Source organism: Clinocottus analis, unplaced genomic scaffold, assembly GCF_023055335.1.
Source record: "Clinocottus analis isolate CAN_PGR_092001 unplaced genomic scaffold, fCliAna1.0.p SCAF_3, whole genome shotgun sequence".
Lineage (NCBI taxonomy): Eukaryota > Metazoa > Chordata > Actinopteri > Perciformes > Cottidae > Clinocottus > Clinocottus analis.
In genome coordinates, this window is record NW_027176042.1 from 2296519 (window position 1) to 2314500 (window position 17982).

General features: G+C 51.4%; 1 protein-coding gene across 2 annotated transcripts in view; it reads right to left on the reverse strand.

The window, feature by feature from the left end:
* The window catches only part of plxna1b (plexin A1b), a 164034-nt gene that overhangs the window by 3014 nt on the left and 143038 nt on the right, over window positions 1-17982 (reverse strand). Inside the window, exons 19-31 of one of the 2 annotated variants that reach the window (XM_068593452.1) lie at window positions 16400-16543; window positions 15084-15318; window positions 11954-12096; window positions 10444-10700; window positions 7887-7953; window positions 5514-5660; window positions 5016-5175; window positions 4612-4715; window positions 4335-4431; window positions 2990-3180; window positions 1253-1422; window positions 928-1140; window positions 694-844 (exon numbers count right to left, since the gene is read on the reverse strand). In XM_068593452.1, the coding sequence (XP_068449553.1) occupies window positions 694-844; window positions 928-1140; window positions 1253-1422; window positions 2990-3180; window positions 4335-4431; window positions 4612-4715; window positions 5016-5175; window positions 5514-5660; window positions 7887-7953; window positions 10444-10700; window positions 11954-12096; window positions 15084-15318; window positions 16400-16543 (2079 nt within the window). Of the gene's footprint in view, window positions 1-693; window positions 845-927; window positions 1141-1252; window positions 1423-2989; window positions 3181-4334; window positions 4432-4611; window positions 4716-5015; window positions 5176-5513; window positions 5661-7886; window positions 7954-10443; window positions 10701-11947; window positions 12097-15083; window positions 15319-16399; window positions 16544-17982 lie in introns of both variants that reach the window. The other variant, XM_068593451.1, reaches the window with a different exon arrangement.

Sequence of the window (17982 nt, forward strand, 5' to 3'; positions counted from 1 at the left end):
GGAAGAGGAGAGGGAGAGGAAGGAGAGGAGGGAGAGTGAGAAGATGAGGGAGAGGAAGGAGGAGAGAACAGAGAGGAGGAAGAGGGAGAAGAGGGAGAGAGAGGAGGAAGAGGGAGAGGGAGAAGAGGGAGAGGAGGGAGAGAAGGGAGGAGAGGGAGAGGAGGGAGAGGAGGGAGAGAACGGAGAGGATGGAGAGGAGAGAGAGGAGGAAGAGGAGGAAGAGTGAGAAGATGAGGGAGAGGAAGGAGGAGAGAACAGAGAGGAGGAAGAGGGAGAAGAGGGAGAGGAGGGAGAGGACGGAGGAAGATGAGGAGGAAGAGGAGAAGGAGGGAGAGGAGGAAGAGGTGGAGGGAGAGAACGGAGAGGAGGAAGAGGAGGGAGAGGATGAAGATGAGATTGGTCAGTGTCACGATGCCACAAGCTTCCATTTTTAACAGCTGAGGCCATTTTCCTCAAACGAGGCGACCAACGTGTCACCTGGCTGGTCGAGACTGATGCGAACCATGAAGAGAAAAATCAGGCGTCAAAATGATGTCATAAAGCCTTTAAGTGACCAGGATGAAGTCTCCAACAACTGATCTCAGTTTAAAACTGGAACAGAATTCATCTGCTTTCGGTTTCTTTTCCAGCAGAACAATGAGACTCAACACTGCTGGACTCCAGCGTTGGACCACAGCTCCATGAGCGCCTCACCTCGTCCTTGTACTTGACGATGTAGGAGTAGATCTCGTTGAGCGCCGACATGCTGTTGAACTGGTTGGCGTGGAGGCGCGACTGCTCCGCCAGGTAGGCGCTCATGTCCTGGTCACTGATGGCCGGCATCCTGGAGATGTCAGAGTAGTACCTGGAGAGAGAGAGACGAACAGTTCAGGTGTTGACGTTACATTTAAAACAGCTTGAAGAGGGAACCAAAGGGCGTCGGCGTACCTCTCCACCCAGTTCTTGTAGTTGGGGATGTCCTTGGCGTAGAGCAGCTTGTTGGAGGGAGAGTCCTTCCCCAGCTTGTGCTCTGAGGTGGAGCAGGAGTCCATGAAGGTCTGAGCCACCACGGACAGGCAGGCGTCCGTGATGCTGTTCTTATGGATGTCGAACACAAACTGAGGGTTCTTGATCACGTTGACCCAGAACCGCAGAGGAAGACTGGGAGGAAGGAGAGAGATGGAGGTCAGGAGGACTGAAGGTGTCACACACCGAGACCAGAGACACCAACGCCACACACACACACACTCACTGCCAGCACACACACACTCACCAGTTGCTCTTCCAGGTGTGCCGCACGTCAGAGTCTGATATGGAGTGTTTGTCCGCCTGCTCGTCCAGGAAGTCGAACATGTACTTGATGGCGAGGGGCAGGGCGCTCCCTCGGTGCGCCGTGCTGAAGATGGTCTCGAACAGGTCGTCCACGAACTTCTGCAGCGTTCCCTGAGCAGGAGAACAAACCCGGTTCAGTCGCTGTGCACATTCAACCTCCTCCAGCGGGAGAAGACGCATCAGTTCAATGTCTCCTAGAGGAGGACGGCGCTCTGCTGTTAGCGCGGCAGCGTTTTGGGTCGAGTGTGTGACGAGTGTTCTTCAGTATTTTAGGTAAACTGCTCTTCAGTTATCACACACCTGAATCCTCACACATTCCTCTTCGGCTGAAAACAATTCAGCGTTGCAGCATCCAGGCCACCTTTCTACAAAACCTTCTTAAAAGCAGCCAGAAGTTAGATTCACGGCGTTGCACTCGGTCACACCTCAGCTCAACATGCAGCGCTGCGGGGGCCGGAATAAAGAAGAATAAACTGCAGCGCTCAGAGTTCCCCTCCGCCCTCTTCCCCTCTTCCCCTCCGTCCTCTTCCCCTCCGCCCTCTTCCCCTCCGTCCTCTTCCCCTCCGTCCTCTTCCCCTCCGTCCTCTTCCCCTCCGTCCTCTTCCCCTCCGTCCTCTTCCCCCGGCTCGCATGTTAATCATTTCCCCATCGAGGCGGCGTTGATGCCGCTAACCTTGCACTTTCCCACCTGGAGCTGGAGGGATGGAAATCTGGAGCTAATGAGTGAAAGATGGAGGGAGGGGGAGTATCGTCTGGAGCCGAGTCACCGAGGTAGTTAGCGCTCGCAAATGAGAGCAAAAGCCTGGAAACAATTAGTCGACTGTAGGCCGTCGCTGTGTGTTTGTGTTCATAAACTATCTGTTCGTGTGCATTGTGCAGGAGCGTGCAAGATGGAGTCCATGTGCTTTCTGTGTATAGGGTGTGGCAGGATGAACAGGAAGAGCTGTCAACTTCCTGTGGACTCCAGTGTAATTAGGACTCCTCTCCTGTTGCTGCCGGAGCTTCTCTTCACATCCTGGATGCTTGAAGTGTTTTTAGTTAATAAGGCGAAAAACAAACCAAGATTTCTGAGAGAAATTCAGATTCCAATCATTAACTATCAGATATATTATCTTTATATGCTTTTTATGCTATGCTAATCTGATTCATGGTGCTGTAGGTAAGATGTTGATGTGGTTTACTGGATAAACATCGACAGTCTAACAAACCTCTCCCGTCGGAGCATGCGGTCGTCTCCATGTGCTAAATGCTGCTCCTCAAGCTCAGCTCGACCCCGTGGACACACACAGCCGACTGCGAGTAACCTTTCAGATCCTGGTCTGAAGACGCGCCGCGGTGGAAACCCTGAGCGCGGCGTCCAGAGCGGCCCGGAGGACGTGGAGGAGTCTGGCGAGTAATGATCACAGGCCGGCGCCCCGAGGCCACGAGCACAGGCCCAATAACGCCGAGCAAACAGCTCAATGGACAAAAGGTCAACCTCCTAATTAAGACACGGACGCTAATTCCTGTGCATATGTGTGTCTTTGTGGGAAAGGTTATGAGAAATGTTAACGAGCTGTGAGACCGCGGCCACACAAAAGGTCAGGGGTGGAGGCTGCTGGGGGCGTGGCCTCCTTCACACGGATGTGCTGCGGTGGCTTTTTCAATGTGTGTGTGTGTGTGTGTGTGTGTGTGCTACCTTGGTGGCCAGCAGTCTGGTCAGGTAGATCTCAGAGACCATCTTGCTCCCTCGGTCGCCCTCCCTCTGGTCCGAGTGGTCGTGGTTCTTCACCAGGTGCCACAGCTTGGTGCCGCTCTCCAGGTCGGGCGTGATCATGGGCGTCCTGGAGCGCAGGCTGTCCGGGCTGCTGGCCGTCCGCAGCATGCTCTCTGGAAGGAGGAAGAGGAAGAGGAGGAGGAGGAGGAGGAGGAAGAGGAGGAGAAGGAAGAGCAGACACAGTTGTGGTTTGGAACATTAGTATTAGCATCCGTCTCAGCAGACGGAGGATGCTTCCCTCCGTCCCTCCCTCCCTCCTTTCTTTCGTTCTTGCTTCCTTCCTTCGCTCCCTCCCTCCCTCTTTACTTCCTTTCTTGCTTCCTACTTGCTTGCATACTTCCCCCCTCTCTCCCTTGCTCCCTCCCTCCCTGCCTCCTTCCTTCCTTTCTTTCTTGCTTCCTTCCTTACTTGCTTGATTCCCTCCCTCCTTTCTTGCTTCCTTTCTTCCTTACTTCCCTCCCACCTTTCTTCCTTCCTTTCTTGCTTGCTTTCCTCCCTCTCTCCCTCCCTCCCTGCCTCCTTCCTTCCTTTCTTGCTTCCTTCCTTACTTGCTTGCTTGATTCCCTCCCTCCCTCCCTCCCTTCTTCCATCCTTCCTTCCTCCCCTCCCTCTCTCCTTGCTTCCTTACTTCTCTCCCTCCCTCCCTCCTTTCTTGCTTCCTTCCCTCCCTCCTTCCTTTCTTGCTTCCTTCCCTCCCTCCTTCCTTTCTTGCTTCCTTCCCCGCCTCCCTCTCTCGCTCCCTCTTTCCCTCCCTCCTTTCTTGCTTGCTTAGTTCCTTCCTTGTTTCCTTACTTCTCTCCCTCCTTCCTTCCCTCTCCTTCCTTCCCTCCCTCCCTCCCTCCCTCCTCCCTCCCTCCCTCCCTCCCTCCCTCCCCGTGACCCTGATGCTCCTCCTGCTGTGAAGCTACGCTCTTTTCTTTGTGTCATTCATCAGATTCAGTTACAGATGGATTTCTCTACACTTTACTACGTCATCACCAAACCACAACAAAGAGCACGTCAATAACAACAACAACGCGTCTCTGCTCTGTGGAACGCGTGATGGGAGCAGACCAACAAAGGTCCATTAGCTTAAAGGTCACGAAGCCTCTCGTGTAGATATTTGATTTGTTTCAGCTTAAACGGATCATGAACATGAAGGTTTAAAGGACGAGGCACCGAGAAGTCCACCAGTTCATGAACCCTTATCTTGTTAAAAATGCATACATGAAATTAGGACACACACCTGCACACACACACACACACACACACACACACACACACGTACCGTATCTGCTGAGGGACTTGGTGAACGTGGAGGAGTTTGAGATGTTGTAGGCTGAGTTCTGTTTGGGCACCAGAGCGATCACGGAGCCGTCCGTCACCTGCAGCACAGTTTCATTAGCGGTTAGCATCATCACAGTCCAACCACACACACACACACACACACACACACACTCACTCTACTGGGTGTGGAAGACATCATACAACCATAACTCTAAAGATGTTAGTTAATACAGGCGTTTAGGATGAACAGAGGCATTGTGGGCTTTGTGTTGGAGTACCTGGTAGTGAGCCAAGGTGTTGAGTCTCTTCCAGTCGTTGTCGATCTTGGTTGTGACGTCTTCGTCCTGGAGGATGATGCGAGCCATCCTCCCCTGCCGCCACTCTGCCACACACACACACACACACACACAAGGGGACAGGTCAGGTCGTGTGTGACGCGTTCACACGAGGAAATACAGAGAAATGTGACATGAATCACAAAAAAGACGCCGTGACAAAGGAGGCAGAGTAGGAATTAAAATGGTAGAAAGCATCACTTCTCTTCTCCAGAGCTCCCCGACTGTTTCACAGAGCCCTCGAGCGATTCCCTCTTCCCCCCCTGTGGCAACGCACCTGTGCAGGCAGTGCATACGAGGTGTGTGTGTGTGTGTGTGTGTGTGATGTGTGTGTGTGTGTGTCTCACCCAGGTCCATATCCGAGGCCTTGGGTCTCTGGGAGTACGGCGTGCCCTTGTACACGGCGTCCAGCAGCTTCTCCTTCACCTGCGTCACCGTGTCGCAGTTCAGGCTCTTCACCGTCACCTCCGGGGCGTTCTCGTTCTCCGGGTTCACACAGTGCAGCGTCTGCAGAGGTCAAGAGGTCACATTCAGCCCGAGAAGTCAGGAAGCGTTTACTATGGGAGTGAGGAAGCGTGCACCCTGCAAGCTAACACTTCATACTGCACTTCAGAGTCAATATTCAACCACGACAACAGTGCACATGCAGCTCTTTATTACTATTAAAAGTGTTTCATCAGAATTAAAGCTTCTATTGGTGAAGTTGCAGATTATACATGTTGCCAACAACTGCAAAATGGTCTCTTTCCAAGAACACTGGCCACAAAACATTTCTTAAATCCACGTCAATGTGCTGTGTGAAAGGTGTGTGTGCGTCTGTTGTCTGCGCTCGTCGGCGCACTGACCAGAGTCTTGTAGTCGATCTGCTGCCGGATGAGTTTGTCCTCGCTGAGGGAGTAGCGGGCCTCTCCCGTGATGGAGTCTATCGGCCCCTTCTCCATCTGCTGCTTCATGGCGCAGTACAGCATGAAGAGAGGCTCGCCGGCGCACTCCTGCAACCAGGACCAGAGCGAGGGAAGGACGCAGGAAGCAGGAGGCAGGAGGCAGGAGGCAGGAAGCAGGAAGCAGGATTCAAAGAGAAGTAAAAGGAGAGGAAGACAGATTGTTAAAATGCGTACTATAAACACAAACTTTACCCACAAAAAAGTGCACAACAGCAAAAAAAAAAAGTGCATAGCTTTGCTCAGTAACTCCAATTATATTTTAATCTTCCGTAAGCGACCACAGGCGGCGCCGGAGAGGACGAGGCCGCGGCCTGCGCCGGCTAATAGCGCTGAGAACTGACAGAAAACAACACACACCATTTTTCTCCCTCTCCCATACACACTCCATCCTCTCCCCAGTGTCTCTTCTTTGGGGAAAAACACCCTTTGTAAATCTGTGTGTGTGTGTGTGTGTGTGTGTGCGTGTAAGTGAGTGAGCAGGAAGGAGAGGAATCATAGAGCCCGCGAGTGTGAACGAGTGGCAATTGATGGAGGAGTTAATAGAAGGTTAACGACTGAGGGGTGGAAAACGCTTGGAGAAGCACTTTGGTGTGTGAGACGTGTCAACCAGCCAACGAGCTCTGGGACGCTGGGCGCCGTCGCTCTTCCCTCCTCCTGCCGGTCTGCAAGCGAGCGCTGCAGCTCGGACAGCGTCCTCCTTAACGGGGCCGGAGCGGAGGGTTCGGCTGCTGACTGAACTCCCCTCCGCTCTCTCCAGCGGCCATCTTTACGGATCAACGGGAGTAAGATGGCGGCCGACATCGCCGTCACCGCAGTTTCACGAGCTCGGGGGAGCCGGAGGACGAGCTGTGGACGCCCCGCCCGCCGCCCTTCAGCCCGGCGTGCTCATGCGTCACCTGTCAGTCATCTTGGTGAGCTGTCAGATGCTTCCCATGGAGAACACACACACACACACACACACACACGCGCTGACATCCTCTCTGTGCAGCGGTGTAGAAACTGGCTCCGCCCCTCTGTCTCCTGATGGACCGTGTTCATCAGAGCGTCACGCCAGATGCACCTTTAGCTCTTCTACTCCAGCATCCTGTTCAACCCGCGAGGACGCATCGCTTCTGTTCCTCTGATGATGTTGTAAGGATGACGTTGACGTAGAGCATCCTAAAACAGCCATCTGCAATTTCACCTGGAGCAGCACTGCACGTCTGGAGCAGACCATGTGACCTCCTCGCTCACACAAGTCAGTGCTCAGGTCCATGAGCCAAACAGGGAAATGGATAAAAGCTTTTTATTTTCTTGTTCCTGTTCTCTCTGGTCGGTAAAAGCGTCTTCTATTCCTTCTTTCTACTTGACCTTTCCCCGTCTCTATTCACACCTGGGTGAATCTTTAAAAGTGTACCTTTCTCTCCTGTGACCCCTGAAAAGCAAAGAAGGTACAAAGCTACACAAACTCATCCCTCTCCCCTCTCTTCGCCTCGCAGTCTTCGTCCAGGTTTTTAATTCGACATCCTTTTCCGTCCTCTCTCCGTCGCGTTTGTCTCGTCTAAAGTTTATAAAAGCAGCTTTGGTTATAGATTCCCTGGAAAAGACTCCTCTGTCTTGAGCCAGAACACAATCACCCATACACACACACACACACACACACACACACAGCCAAAACACACACACAGATGTTAGCTGGGACCCCCGGGGGCTCCGCTGCTAACTGATTAGCTGCAGCAATGTTTGAATTTAGAGAATGTGTGTGTGTGTGTGTGTGTGTGTGTGTGTGTGTGTGTGTGTGTGTGTGTGTGTGTGTGTGTGTGTGGAAACAAGCATTTAGCACAGTTTAAGCCTCAATAAGTCGCTCTGATTCCATATCAGAGGGGGAAGAATTCAAAAAGAGAAAGAAAACATCCGGACGTGGAGACAGACGGAGGAATGAGAGAATGCTTTTGTGTAAGATCTCTGCTTTCCTCTTATGCTGAGCCCTCAGCTCTGAAGACACACACACACACACACACACACACACACACACACACACACACACACACACACACACACACACACACACACACGCAGCTGTAAAGCGATTCCAGTGAGGGACAAAGAGAGGACGGGTCATTGCATCACAACAACACGACCGGCTGCGACTGAACCGAACCTCAGACGAACGTTTCCTCAATTCTGAGAACGGAGAGATGAGCACATGAAAGGAACGGGACAGGTAGCTGCTGCCGGGCTTATCTAACGCCGCACCTGTGTGTGTGTGTGTGTGTGTGTGAGAGGCGATTTTACCTTGAGGAACTTGTAAAGCAGGAAGGTGAACCAGTTGGTGAGCATCTTTTCAGCGACCGACTCCGTCCTGTGAGAGCGATGAAGAGGAAGAGAGAGGAGCCGGTGAAGGGCGGGAGAGGGAGAACAGAAACAGAACATGAGAGAGGAGGAAGAGGAGGAGGAAGACCTCCTTCAAGCAGCACACAGCCCTCTGCACACGACCCCAGGAGCTTCTGGAGCCCCGTGTCGAGCCCCCCCACGGCTCCGATCTCTGGGCATAAACCAACACTTTCATTGCAGGGTGGGGGGGTTAGCGTTCAGGACGCGCTCGCACATCAAAGAGAACAGCGGCGCTATCAGCCGCCACGCGGCGAGCCTTCAACCCTCCACTCCCCCAGCAGCGTCACATGCAAACAAATTAACTCTGCAAAAACAAACCCCTCCATTTCTTTCATTGTTTCACCCCCCCCCCCCCCCCTTCCTCCCTTCAAGCCAACCCACTCGTCTTCATTAGAAATACAGCAATTAGTATAATTCCCTAACTTCTCTCGTTAATCACAAACCTGCCGTGTAATGAGGGGAACCTCCGCACGTGCGCGCTCTCGAGAAGAAAAAGAAAAAGCCGCGCGCTCCAACAGGCGGCGAATGAAAACAGAGCAATTAAAAGGCATTTGTAATTAACGGACTTATTGCGTCTAATTTGCTCAACAGCTGAAAGGGAGAGCGGCGCTAACGGGACGCGGAGGGGAGCGATTATCTCTCTCCTCCGTCATCGCCCTCACATTTACCTCCTCGCTTCCCTCCATCCCTCCTTTTCACATTAGGAAGAAGCAGAGACGCCGCTTCATTATCTGGATGAATGGAGAGGGGGGGGAGGGGCTTCTGCCGGGTTACTGGGAGTCTAACTGGGCCACGTTCCCACCACGCGGCGCGTAAACATTAGTCTCCGTGTCATTAGCGAGGCGCCGCGCGTAAAGAGGTGAAGGGAGGCAGGAATTATAGATTTTCTGACCAACTTTTTGCGCAGGAATTCATTTTTTCCCTCCTCACAAACGAGCAGTAGTAAGGAAATAAAAAGGGAAAGTAGGCCAACATCAGCGAGGGCCCGTAGCAGCAGCAGCAGCAGCGAGACGTGGACTCCTACGCTCGCCGGCTGACTCCTCTTTGATGTATGTGGAGCAGTTTTCTCTTTTCATGGCTGTCAGCAAAACGCAGCGGATGAAATACGAGGCGACTCGGGGAGCGGGGAAGGAGATGGAGGACGACGGAGGCGAACACGCCTGGACAGAACACGCTTCTGGCCGTGTCCGGACGGGGCGGTGGGCGGACGGGAACACGGACTCATTGCACACGTGTTCACGCACCACGCGGAGGCCCAACACAGGCGATGAGTGTGACGTCTCCACCGGGAGCAGACGATCAAGCCTTTTGCTTTTCTGTGCGCGCGTCTAAATATTAAAAAACAAAACATCCGAGAGTCTATCTATTGCAGGAAAAAGACCAAACCAGGGTGAACTCTGTGTAATAATTGCCAAGCTTATTAACGCGGGCTCCCGAGGCTAGTGTGGTTAGCAGGGACGGCGTGTTGTGACCGCGCGCCCCGAGAGGGGATTGGAAAAGGCTTCACACCGCCACACTGGCTGAGAGTCATTTATTTGATTAGATTTTTAATTAAATATCTCTCAGAGGAGAAGGGGGAGAGGAAAAAAAAACATTTTTTATCATTTAATGTCTAATTCTAATTTATTTGGAGACAGGCCATTTCTTTAATTGTGTCTTTCCTTAAATACGTGTATCTTTCCCCGTCTGTCTGTCTGTCTGCTGGAGCTCCTTCTTCCTCCTCATCCTCACCACATCGGCCTCCATCTTTTCTGTTTTTCCTTCTTCTCTCTCCCCCGTGTTTCTCCTTCCATCGCTTTCAGCCCGAGTCTCCCTGCAGACATGTTGCCCTCTCTTCCTGTCAATCACCTCCGCCTCCCTCCACCTTCCTCTCGTTCTCCTTTCAATCCATTCTCTCCCTCCATCCCTCACTCTCTCGCTTGTAAATCCTCCTCTTGTTTCCCTTCCTACCTTTCCCCTCTCTACCTTTCTCGCAGTGTGTGGGGTGAGAGAGGATGGGGGAGTGTGTGGCTGCAGCTCCACTGGGAGTGTGTGTGTGTGTGTGTGTGTGTGTGTGTGTGTGTGTGTGTGTGTGTGTGTGTGTGTGCTCGGGGGTGTAATCCTCTCTGACAGGGACAAGGTTGAGATAGCGATGCATAACGTCACACAGGCCTCTAAAAGCTGCACAACAAACAACTCGGCACTTGAAAATCACAGATTTTCTATCATTTTTGCATCATTCCTCTTCCTACTTTTGCATGATAATAAGCTTCTGCTTAAGTTTGCATGTGCATGAAGACACAATCAGGAACAACAAGTATAAAGTTGTTTTCCTTTCTAGTTGTTTGTGCCCTCTGTCAGTGGGGTTCCTCTCCTCAAGGGCGAGAAGCGCGATAAACAAAAGCGACGTAACCTCCCACCTGAACCCCCAGTGGGGGAACCGTGTGACATGTTTGTGTGTCCCTCCGCGTCGCCGTACCTCCTGAGTAACAGCTTCGGGTGGTTCTTGCTCTCCAGGTTTTTGTCGATGAGGTCGGACAGGAGCTGCTTGAGGACGCCCGTGGCGTACTCCATCTCCCCCTGCAGCGCCGTCATGATGAGCGACGCCACGTTGCCCCGGTCCCGCATGGAGAAGGACCGCTGCGCCTCCAAGGTGCGGATGAAGGTCAGGAGGAAGTGCTTCTTGGTCAGCAGCTGGCCGAACAGCGTCAGGGCCTTCTCCGTGTTGGCGGGAACCTGGAGGGGTGGAGGAGGAGGGCACGGAGGTGATGATGAGGAGGAAGAGGGATGGAAGGGTGGAGGGAAAAGTAGAGAAAAGGAAGCGGAGGAAGACAGAACGAGAAGTGAAAGGAAGGAGGCGTCAGAGAGAGGAGAAAGGGCAGAATATTAGCGGGAGGGAATGAGAGAAGAGGGTGAAGCAGTGGCCGATAAAAAAGGTCGAGATCAGGATGAAGAGGAAGGTGTGAGTTCAAATTGAGAAATTGATTCATGAGTATGAGTGAGAATGAGGAATATTAGATGAAGGGCACATTAAAAAAGCGCCACAAACACTCACAACATATTCATCTACAAATCTGACGGCTGCATCCATAGAACAAGGCTTTTGGGGTTTCCACTCGTTCTCCCTCTCATTGTCCCTTCACCCCCCCGCCCTCCCAGGTCTCCCCCCTCTGAGGGGGAGAAACGGAGGCTTGAAGTGAGAATGTGAGCTTCATGCTGTAATAAGAAATTGATCTGCTTGCCAGCGCACTACTGTGGCCTGTGATTGCCTGGGCCATACAAATGAAAATCCAATGTCGCGCTACACTATCCCTTTGGAATACAGCGGATGGCGCGAGCAGATACCGCAGATACACCCCCCCCACACACACACACTCCACCTCCTGCAGCCGCCAACACACACACACACATGCATGTCAGTGTGTGATGCATACAGAGGAACGATGGAGGCAGCGTCCACGCAGCCGGCTTCATGCGAGCCAGAGTGTTTCCTCTTGGAGGGAGAGAGAGGCTTCATCGGACGTGTGAACATTGCTTTCTGTGAAGCCTCAGACAGGCTGGATCCTGTAGAGGCAATCTAGCACTTCCACCAAGTCTTAGTGGGGCTGGAACTTTGCTCGCTCCCCAAAGAAGATCCATCCCTTCGCTGCATTACATCAAACTCCAGCCTGCCCTCAGACTCGCTCATCAAAGTGAGTTTTTTCCTGCACTACTTTTGTCTGGAAGCCTCTTCTGCCTCGACTGGAGACGAGAGATGTTGGGTGGACACATTCAGATAGTTCTCCTCTGATTTCATGGAGGTTCTGATCTCACAGTCAGTCTCTCAAACATCTCATCTGTACTGCGTCACATGTTTGGAGCTCTTAATGTTTCCTATCACTCCTCTGGACTTGCAGGTCAGAACAGAAACCTCCACTAGACGTATGCGTGAATGTTTTCCCGTGTGTGTGTGAGAGAATATGGGTGAAGCGCTCTCTACTGACCCGTACCTCCATCTCCTTGAGCACAGGATGGTCCTCTATCCCCGGGAAGAGGACTCTCATGGCGTAGGTGCGGTAGTCCAGGAAGGGGATCCCGGCTCCGTCCAGCTCCTGCGTGAGCTCGTGGATGTCCGTCTGCAGCTCGGCGAAGGCTGCGACACACACAGATGCAACATGAGCGCTGAATACTGCGGGGAAAGCTTCAGCTTTCTGTTTGAGCCCGAGGACCGTCTCACTCCTTATGCATCCCAAATAAAACCACCGCCGCCATTGGTGGACAATGCATCACTTTAAGGATGGATTTCTCGGGATGTTTGGAAATTATTTAGCTTGAAACACCATCAAGGCGTTGCAAAAAAACATTTATTAAGAGGTAAAAGTTCAGAATTATTAATAATTCTCCAATTTCTAATTTGCATTATTATATCATATTTTTCTTCCCAGAGAATTGTTAAATTCAGACGTCAAACATTAAAGAGATAGTTTGGGTGCTTTGACTTTTAATGAGGTACTTATCCATCTGGAGTATATTACCTACAGTAGATGAGACAGAAGAACCAGCATATATATATATATATATATATATATATATATATATATATATATATATATATATATATATATATATATTTTTCATTGCTATATTTGAGTACCACCCAGAAAACTTTAGCCGTTAGCAGCACTGTTATCAGAGCCATTAGCACTGTTAGCAGAGCCGTTAGCACTGTTATCAGCCGTTAGCACTGTTAGCAGCCGTTAGCACTGTTAGCAGCCGTTAGCACTGTTAGCAGCCGTTAGCACTGTTAGCAGCGTTGAGGCGAACACAGCCAGCGGCTCGGCGTGCGGGTCTGTCACACTGCTCAACACACTGAAAAACACACAACTACCCCGTTCAGAGGAAACAAAGAAGAGAAGAATGGAAGAGAATCTAACTTATAACACAAGTAAAAGTTGAAATAAACTCTGGAGCCGGTTTTTATCTGGACTCTCACTATTCAACCAATAAGATCTACTGAAAGGACTTTAGAGGAAAGAGGCAAGAGAGGAAGAGATGGAGGCGTGTGGAGAAGGTGATCGCTCACCATGTGATCGCTCTACGATGAGAGAGGGAGGGAGGAGAGAGAGAGAGAGGAGGGATGAGAGAGAGAGAGAGGAGGGATGAGAGAGAGAGAGGGAGTTGTGCTACTTGGTGGCTGGAGGGGAGTTCAGGATGGAAGTACACAGGAACAGGAGCTTGTGACATACACCACACACACACACACACACACACACACACACACACACACACACACACACACACACACACACACCTGTCTTGCCCCACAGCTGAACACAGAGTGCCCAGATGATTAATGTGAGTGCGTGTGTCAGTGTTTTTACACGTTTTCCATCCCCGTGAGTGTGTGTGTGTTGTGAGTGTGTGTGTGCTGTGTGTGAGTGTGTGTTGTGAGTGTGTGTTGTGACCCCACTCTCCGTCCTCCAGAGTCACATCTACAGGGAACAAATGGGATCACATCCATCCACTGCTGCATGTGTGTTTTGCTGTAACGCCTTGATTCTATTTTACAAATACAAAACTCCCTCGAGGAGGAAACATACAGCTTTAACTCGACTGTGTGTGTGTGTGTGTGTGTGTGTGTGTGTGTGTGTGTGCCCTACAGTGTCATCCAAAACACACCAACACATGGATACACAACCCAAACAAATACCGAACCAAAGCCCAGACTAACAGATGGCTCGTGTCACCCCATCCCTCTCTTCCTATCCCTCTTTTCCTCCCTTCCTTCCCTTCAAAGTGACATCTTAGAGGTCACCTCTCTCCCCTTCTCCTCCGCTCCATCCCTCCATCTTTCTGTTAGTGTGGCTCTCTCGTGCCATCCATCTCTCTCTGCATCTTTAATCCGTCTCTCTGGTCTAATCCCTGCTGCACGTCGTCTCTTCTACATATTCAATATTTGTACTTATCTGCTATATTCCTGTTTGCCCTTCTCTTTGATGGAAAAAAGGGGTTTACTCCACCTCTCTAATATTCTGATCGCTTCCCTTCTTTTCACTCCGTGTTGTCCTCTTACATCCAGCATTATCTCCCTGTATCCTCATATCAGTTTCCTTATCTCTCTCCTTTTGAAAAGTCCTATTCTTTAGTACTTAATGCTTACCCTTTTGTTTCCCACCTTCTTCTAATCTTCCAATCCATCCTTCTTAAGTCCTCCCTCCCTCCCTCCTCTCACAAGTCGCCTTCCTTATTTGTCTCCCTCGCCCCGTCCCTCTCCCTCCATCCATCCTGTTGTCGTCTTCCAGACGGCGGTGACAGTCGGGGGACAGACGGGGTCGGGCACCCGGACTCCTCGCCGCGCTCCAGCCAATCACGGCTTGACCCACTGGCTGCGACCGCATGTGTGTAGACTGCACGTGTGATTGTGTGTCGCCATTTCTAATCACGGCCGTCAGTTTCCAGGGAGTCAGGATCTCTCCATCTCTTGCATTCACTCCATCATCTTCCCCTGACGTCGAGCTGTGAACCCCCTCGTCTGACTTTACGTGGTGACATGTGAGGTTGAAGATCCTCAGACTCTTTCGTTCGTCACTGTTCTGCTTCTCTCTCCTCCTCTCGCCAGACAAACCCGCCACAGCGTCAGTAGACTCTCACTGGATCCAAATAAATATATGCTAATGTCGAGTCTCTCTGCCTAAGCCCCGCCCCCTTTACGGCGCCTCACTGTCCCTCCTCGGCGACCCGCCTCCATCTAACCTCCACCTCCCTCTGGAGGCGGAGGAGCAGCCAGGCCGCTCTCTCACGGGGAGGAGAGACAACATCTGGTGGCTGGTTCACATCAAAGAACTCCTCTGGAAACACACCAACACACACACACACACACACACACACACACACACACACACACACACACACACACTGCTGCCACCTAACAGCAGGGGGGCAGTTGGCAGCGAGGGGGACGGAGAGGAAGATGGTGAAAGAGAAAGAAATGGATCGGACACATTGATTGGGAGTTGTGGAGCTCGGTTATTCGGGGGCAATGGGAGTTATTTGCATAAAAAAAGATGAAGAGAAAACATGAAGAGGAACTACAAGCACAATGTAAGTCACTTCTAAGTCTCTCGTGGTGTCATAACTCACCCTCCTTGCACTCCAGCGCCACCCTGGACTCCAGGTTGTCCATCTGCAGCTGCAGACGCTTCAGCGTGCGGTCGGCGTCCCGCGACTTCCTCTTGTAAGCGATGAGCACCACGATGATGACGAGCAGGAGCAGGCCGCCGCCGCCGCCGATGCCAATGATGGCGGGCAGCGTGAGCAGGCTGTCCGAGTAGATCTGCAGCGTCCCGGGCGAGTACTCGAAGCCTCCGACGCGCACCTGCACACACACACACACACACACACAGGGAGGTGCACTATCTTGAGACTACGCTTAAAAAAAGAAGAACCAGTGGGAGTGTTTGCAGCAGGGGTCCAAGCTGAAGCTCCAGATTTTCATTTCTGGTTTCATGGAATAAAATAAAAATGAGACGTTCAGGCCTGCATTTAGCCACAACCACTTTAAATCCTAAAATTGCTGGAAAACAACCCCGTGCAAGGTGCCAGTGCTAAATCCTCTCCTGCGTTTATTCTGACAAACCGAGCTGTGTCGTGTTGAGCCACGAGCACGCCAAAAACTCCCCAAACCCTTTGTATCTGGGCTGTGGGAGGCAACATCTGGGCCCCCGGGCCGCCGCTTCAACCACAGAAACAAGTACACAGTCACACATCTGACTTTCAGCCATATCACATCACAACAGTTCTGGCTTGCAGAACACATGAATAAGAAAAAAAAAATCATCGGGATATGTTTTTTTCTTCCTTCTTTTATTCCTTCTTCAACTGGCTTACGCGTATGAAATACCAAATGAGGAGGAGGAGGAGGAGGAGGAAGAGGAGGAGGGTAAAAATAGACACAGACCTCTCACGCCCACCAGCCATTTTTTTTGGTGTCTATTGAATATCAATACTGTTCAAATCCCGAGGAGGACGCCGGCCAAAAGAGACCCATCAAAAGCTCCTAAGACGTAAATACAGTCACAAACAGTGCCAACGGTGCGAGAGGCAGGATGTGTGTGTGTGTGTGTGTGTGTGTGTGTGTGTGTGTGTGTGTGCGCTCGCAGCTATATGAATGGGGACGAGAAATCTAGAGTAATTAAAGAGATTTAGGTCTGATGGATGGGGAGAAAAGAATGAGATGAATGAATAAAAAAAAGGCAGGAAGTGGATTTGACATAAAGAGGGGGGATGAATAGCACAGCGGAAACCGCTCTGAGGAAGACGAGCGGCTCAAAGGGACGTGAAGGACGGATGCTCCAGAGGTGGGACGAGGAGCTCTGTGGGCCTCACGCGGGTCGGGTCCAGCGCTCATGGAGTGGGAGTTTGTTCAGTGTGAAAACGGCGTCCAGAGTCGTACTCACGGTGACTTTGTGCTCTCCGGTCAGGTTGGGCCACTCGCACAGCAGCTGGCTCTCAGACAGCGTGAGGACGCACGGCGTCTCCCCGATCAGCACCGTGTAGTTCAGCCTCGTGTTTCCTGGAGCTACGGGGATCAGGTTACGGCCCTGGAAGCACACACACACACGCGCACACACACACACACACACACACACACACACACACACACACTTTAGTTACTTACGATCTCCACACAAACACAACAATAATCACAGAGAATGAACGCAAACGGATCCACGGACAAAAGAAAACATGCTCGTTTCTGATTGGCTGCCAGGTGTCCATCAGGTGTCCATCAGGTGTGCTGCCGCAGGACTTTAAACTGCAGGTAGCCACAGCAGCTGCACAGACCCGACCACGACATGAGAAACCTGCTCGCTCTGCTCTTCCTCACAAACGCTTTGCTGTCGCTCTGGAGTTCAACACAACTTGCAATATTTTAGTCAATAAGAGACGAGATGATCAGCTGGTGTCCAGAGACTTGAGAGGAAGTGCACAATCATTCTGCACATCTCTTCTTCTCCTCCTCACCGTGCTTTGCTGCGAGCGGGAGGAAATAATTGCTTTAAAATCTCGATGTCTAATTTCTCCGCAATTATTTAACAGGATGCCGTTGCTGTTCTGCTTATTTCTGCAACTCTGCACCCGGAGCACGACGGGGGCAATCAGAGCTGCTCATTAGAGAACGATATTTAAAGTCACAGAGGAGGGAAGGCACCAGTCTTCCTTTCTAAACCTCCACCCTGATTGGCCGAGAGACAGAAAAGGCCTTTTGTTTTCCATGAAATTGGTGACCGTCTCCTCTCTCTCTCCTGCGGCTCTGGAGCTCAAGGGGAGAGGTGAAATGACAAAAGCCAGCGTGGGCGGGACGTTCATGAAGGCGTCCTGCTCCTCTAAACACGGCTGTGAAGTCTTCACACGACATCTGATAAAACCCTGAGCAGGTGGCGTGGCAGAGCGCATGGCTCCACTTTATAAACATGACTTTCCTTTGCAGCTGATTTTAAAAAAGGGGGCCGTGGAGGAAGAGACTTTTTTATTCCTTGAAGGTCTCCAAACCCCAACGGAGAGCGCAGACGAAGGAACATCATCTTTCAAGGTTGAGGCGCATCTGATAGAGGAACAGGAGTCACAGGAGGAAGGAAGGAAACAACCTTCTGTACAGGATGTCTGGAGCGAGCCGGCTTGTTGTCAGCTGACTGAGGTCTGCAGCATTAAGAAAGTTGTTATATGTGAGATGGAGCTCTTAATGCCGCTTACAGGACTCAACATCTCTGGTACGCTAACACTCAGCTCACCTTCTGCTGTCCTGCAGTCCTCGTGAGATTCAAGACAATTATTTTCCTCAACAGAGTCAAAAGCTTTGATGCAAAACCACCAAAAACTGCAACCTGACATCTTTACTCAGATGTATAACTCTCCCAATGCCTGGTCTACTGGGAGAGGAGAGACCATGTGAAAGGAGACGCAAGAGACGGAGACAGGAACAGTAACGATGTTTAGAAGACTCAAAGAGAGGAGAAGACTCAAAGAGAGGAGAAGACTC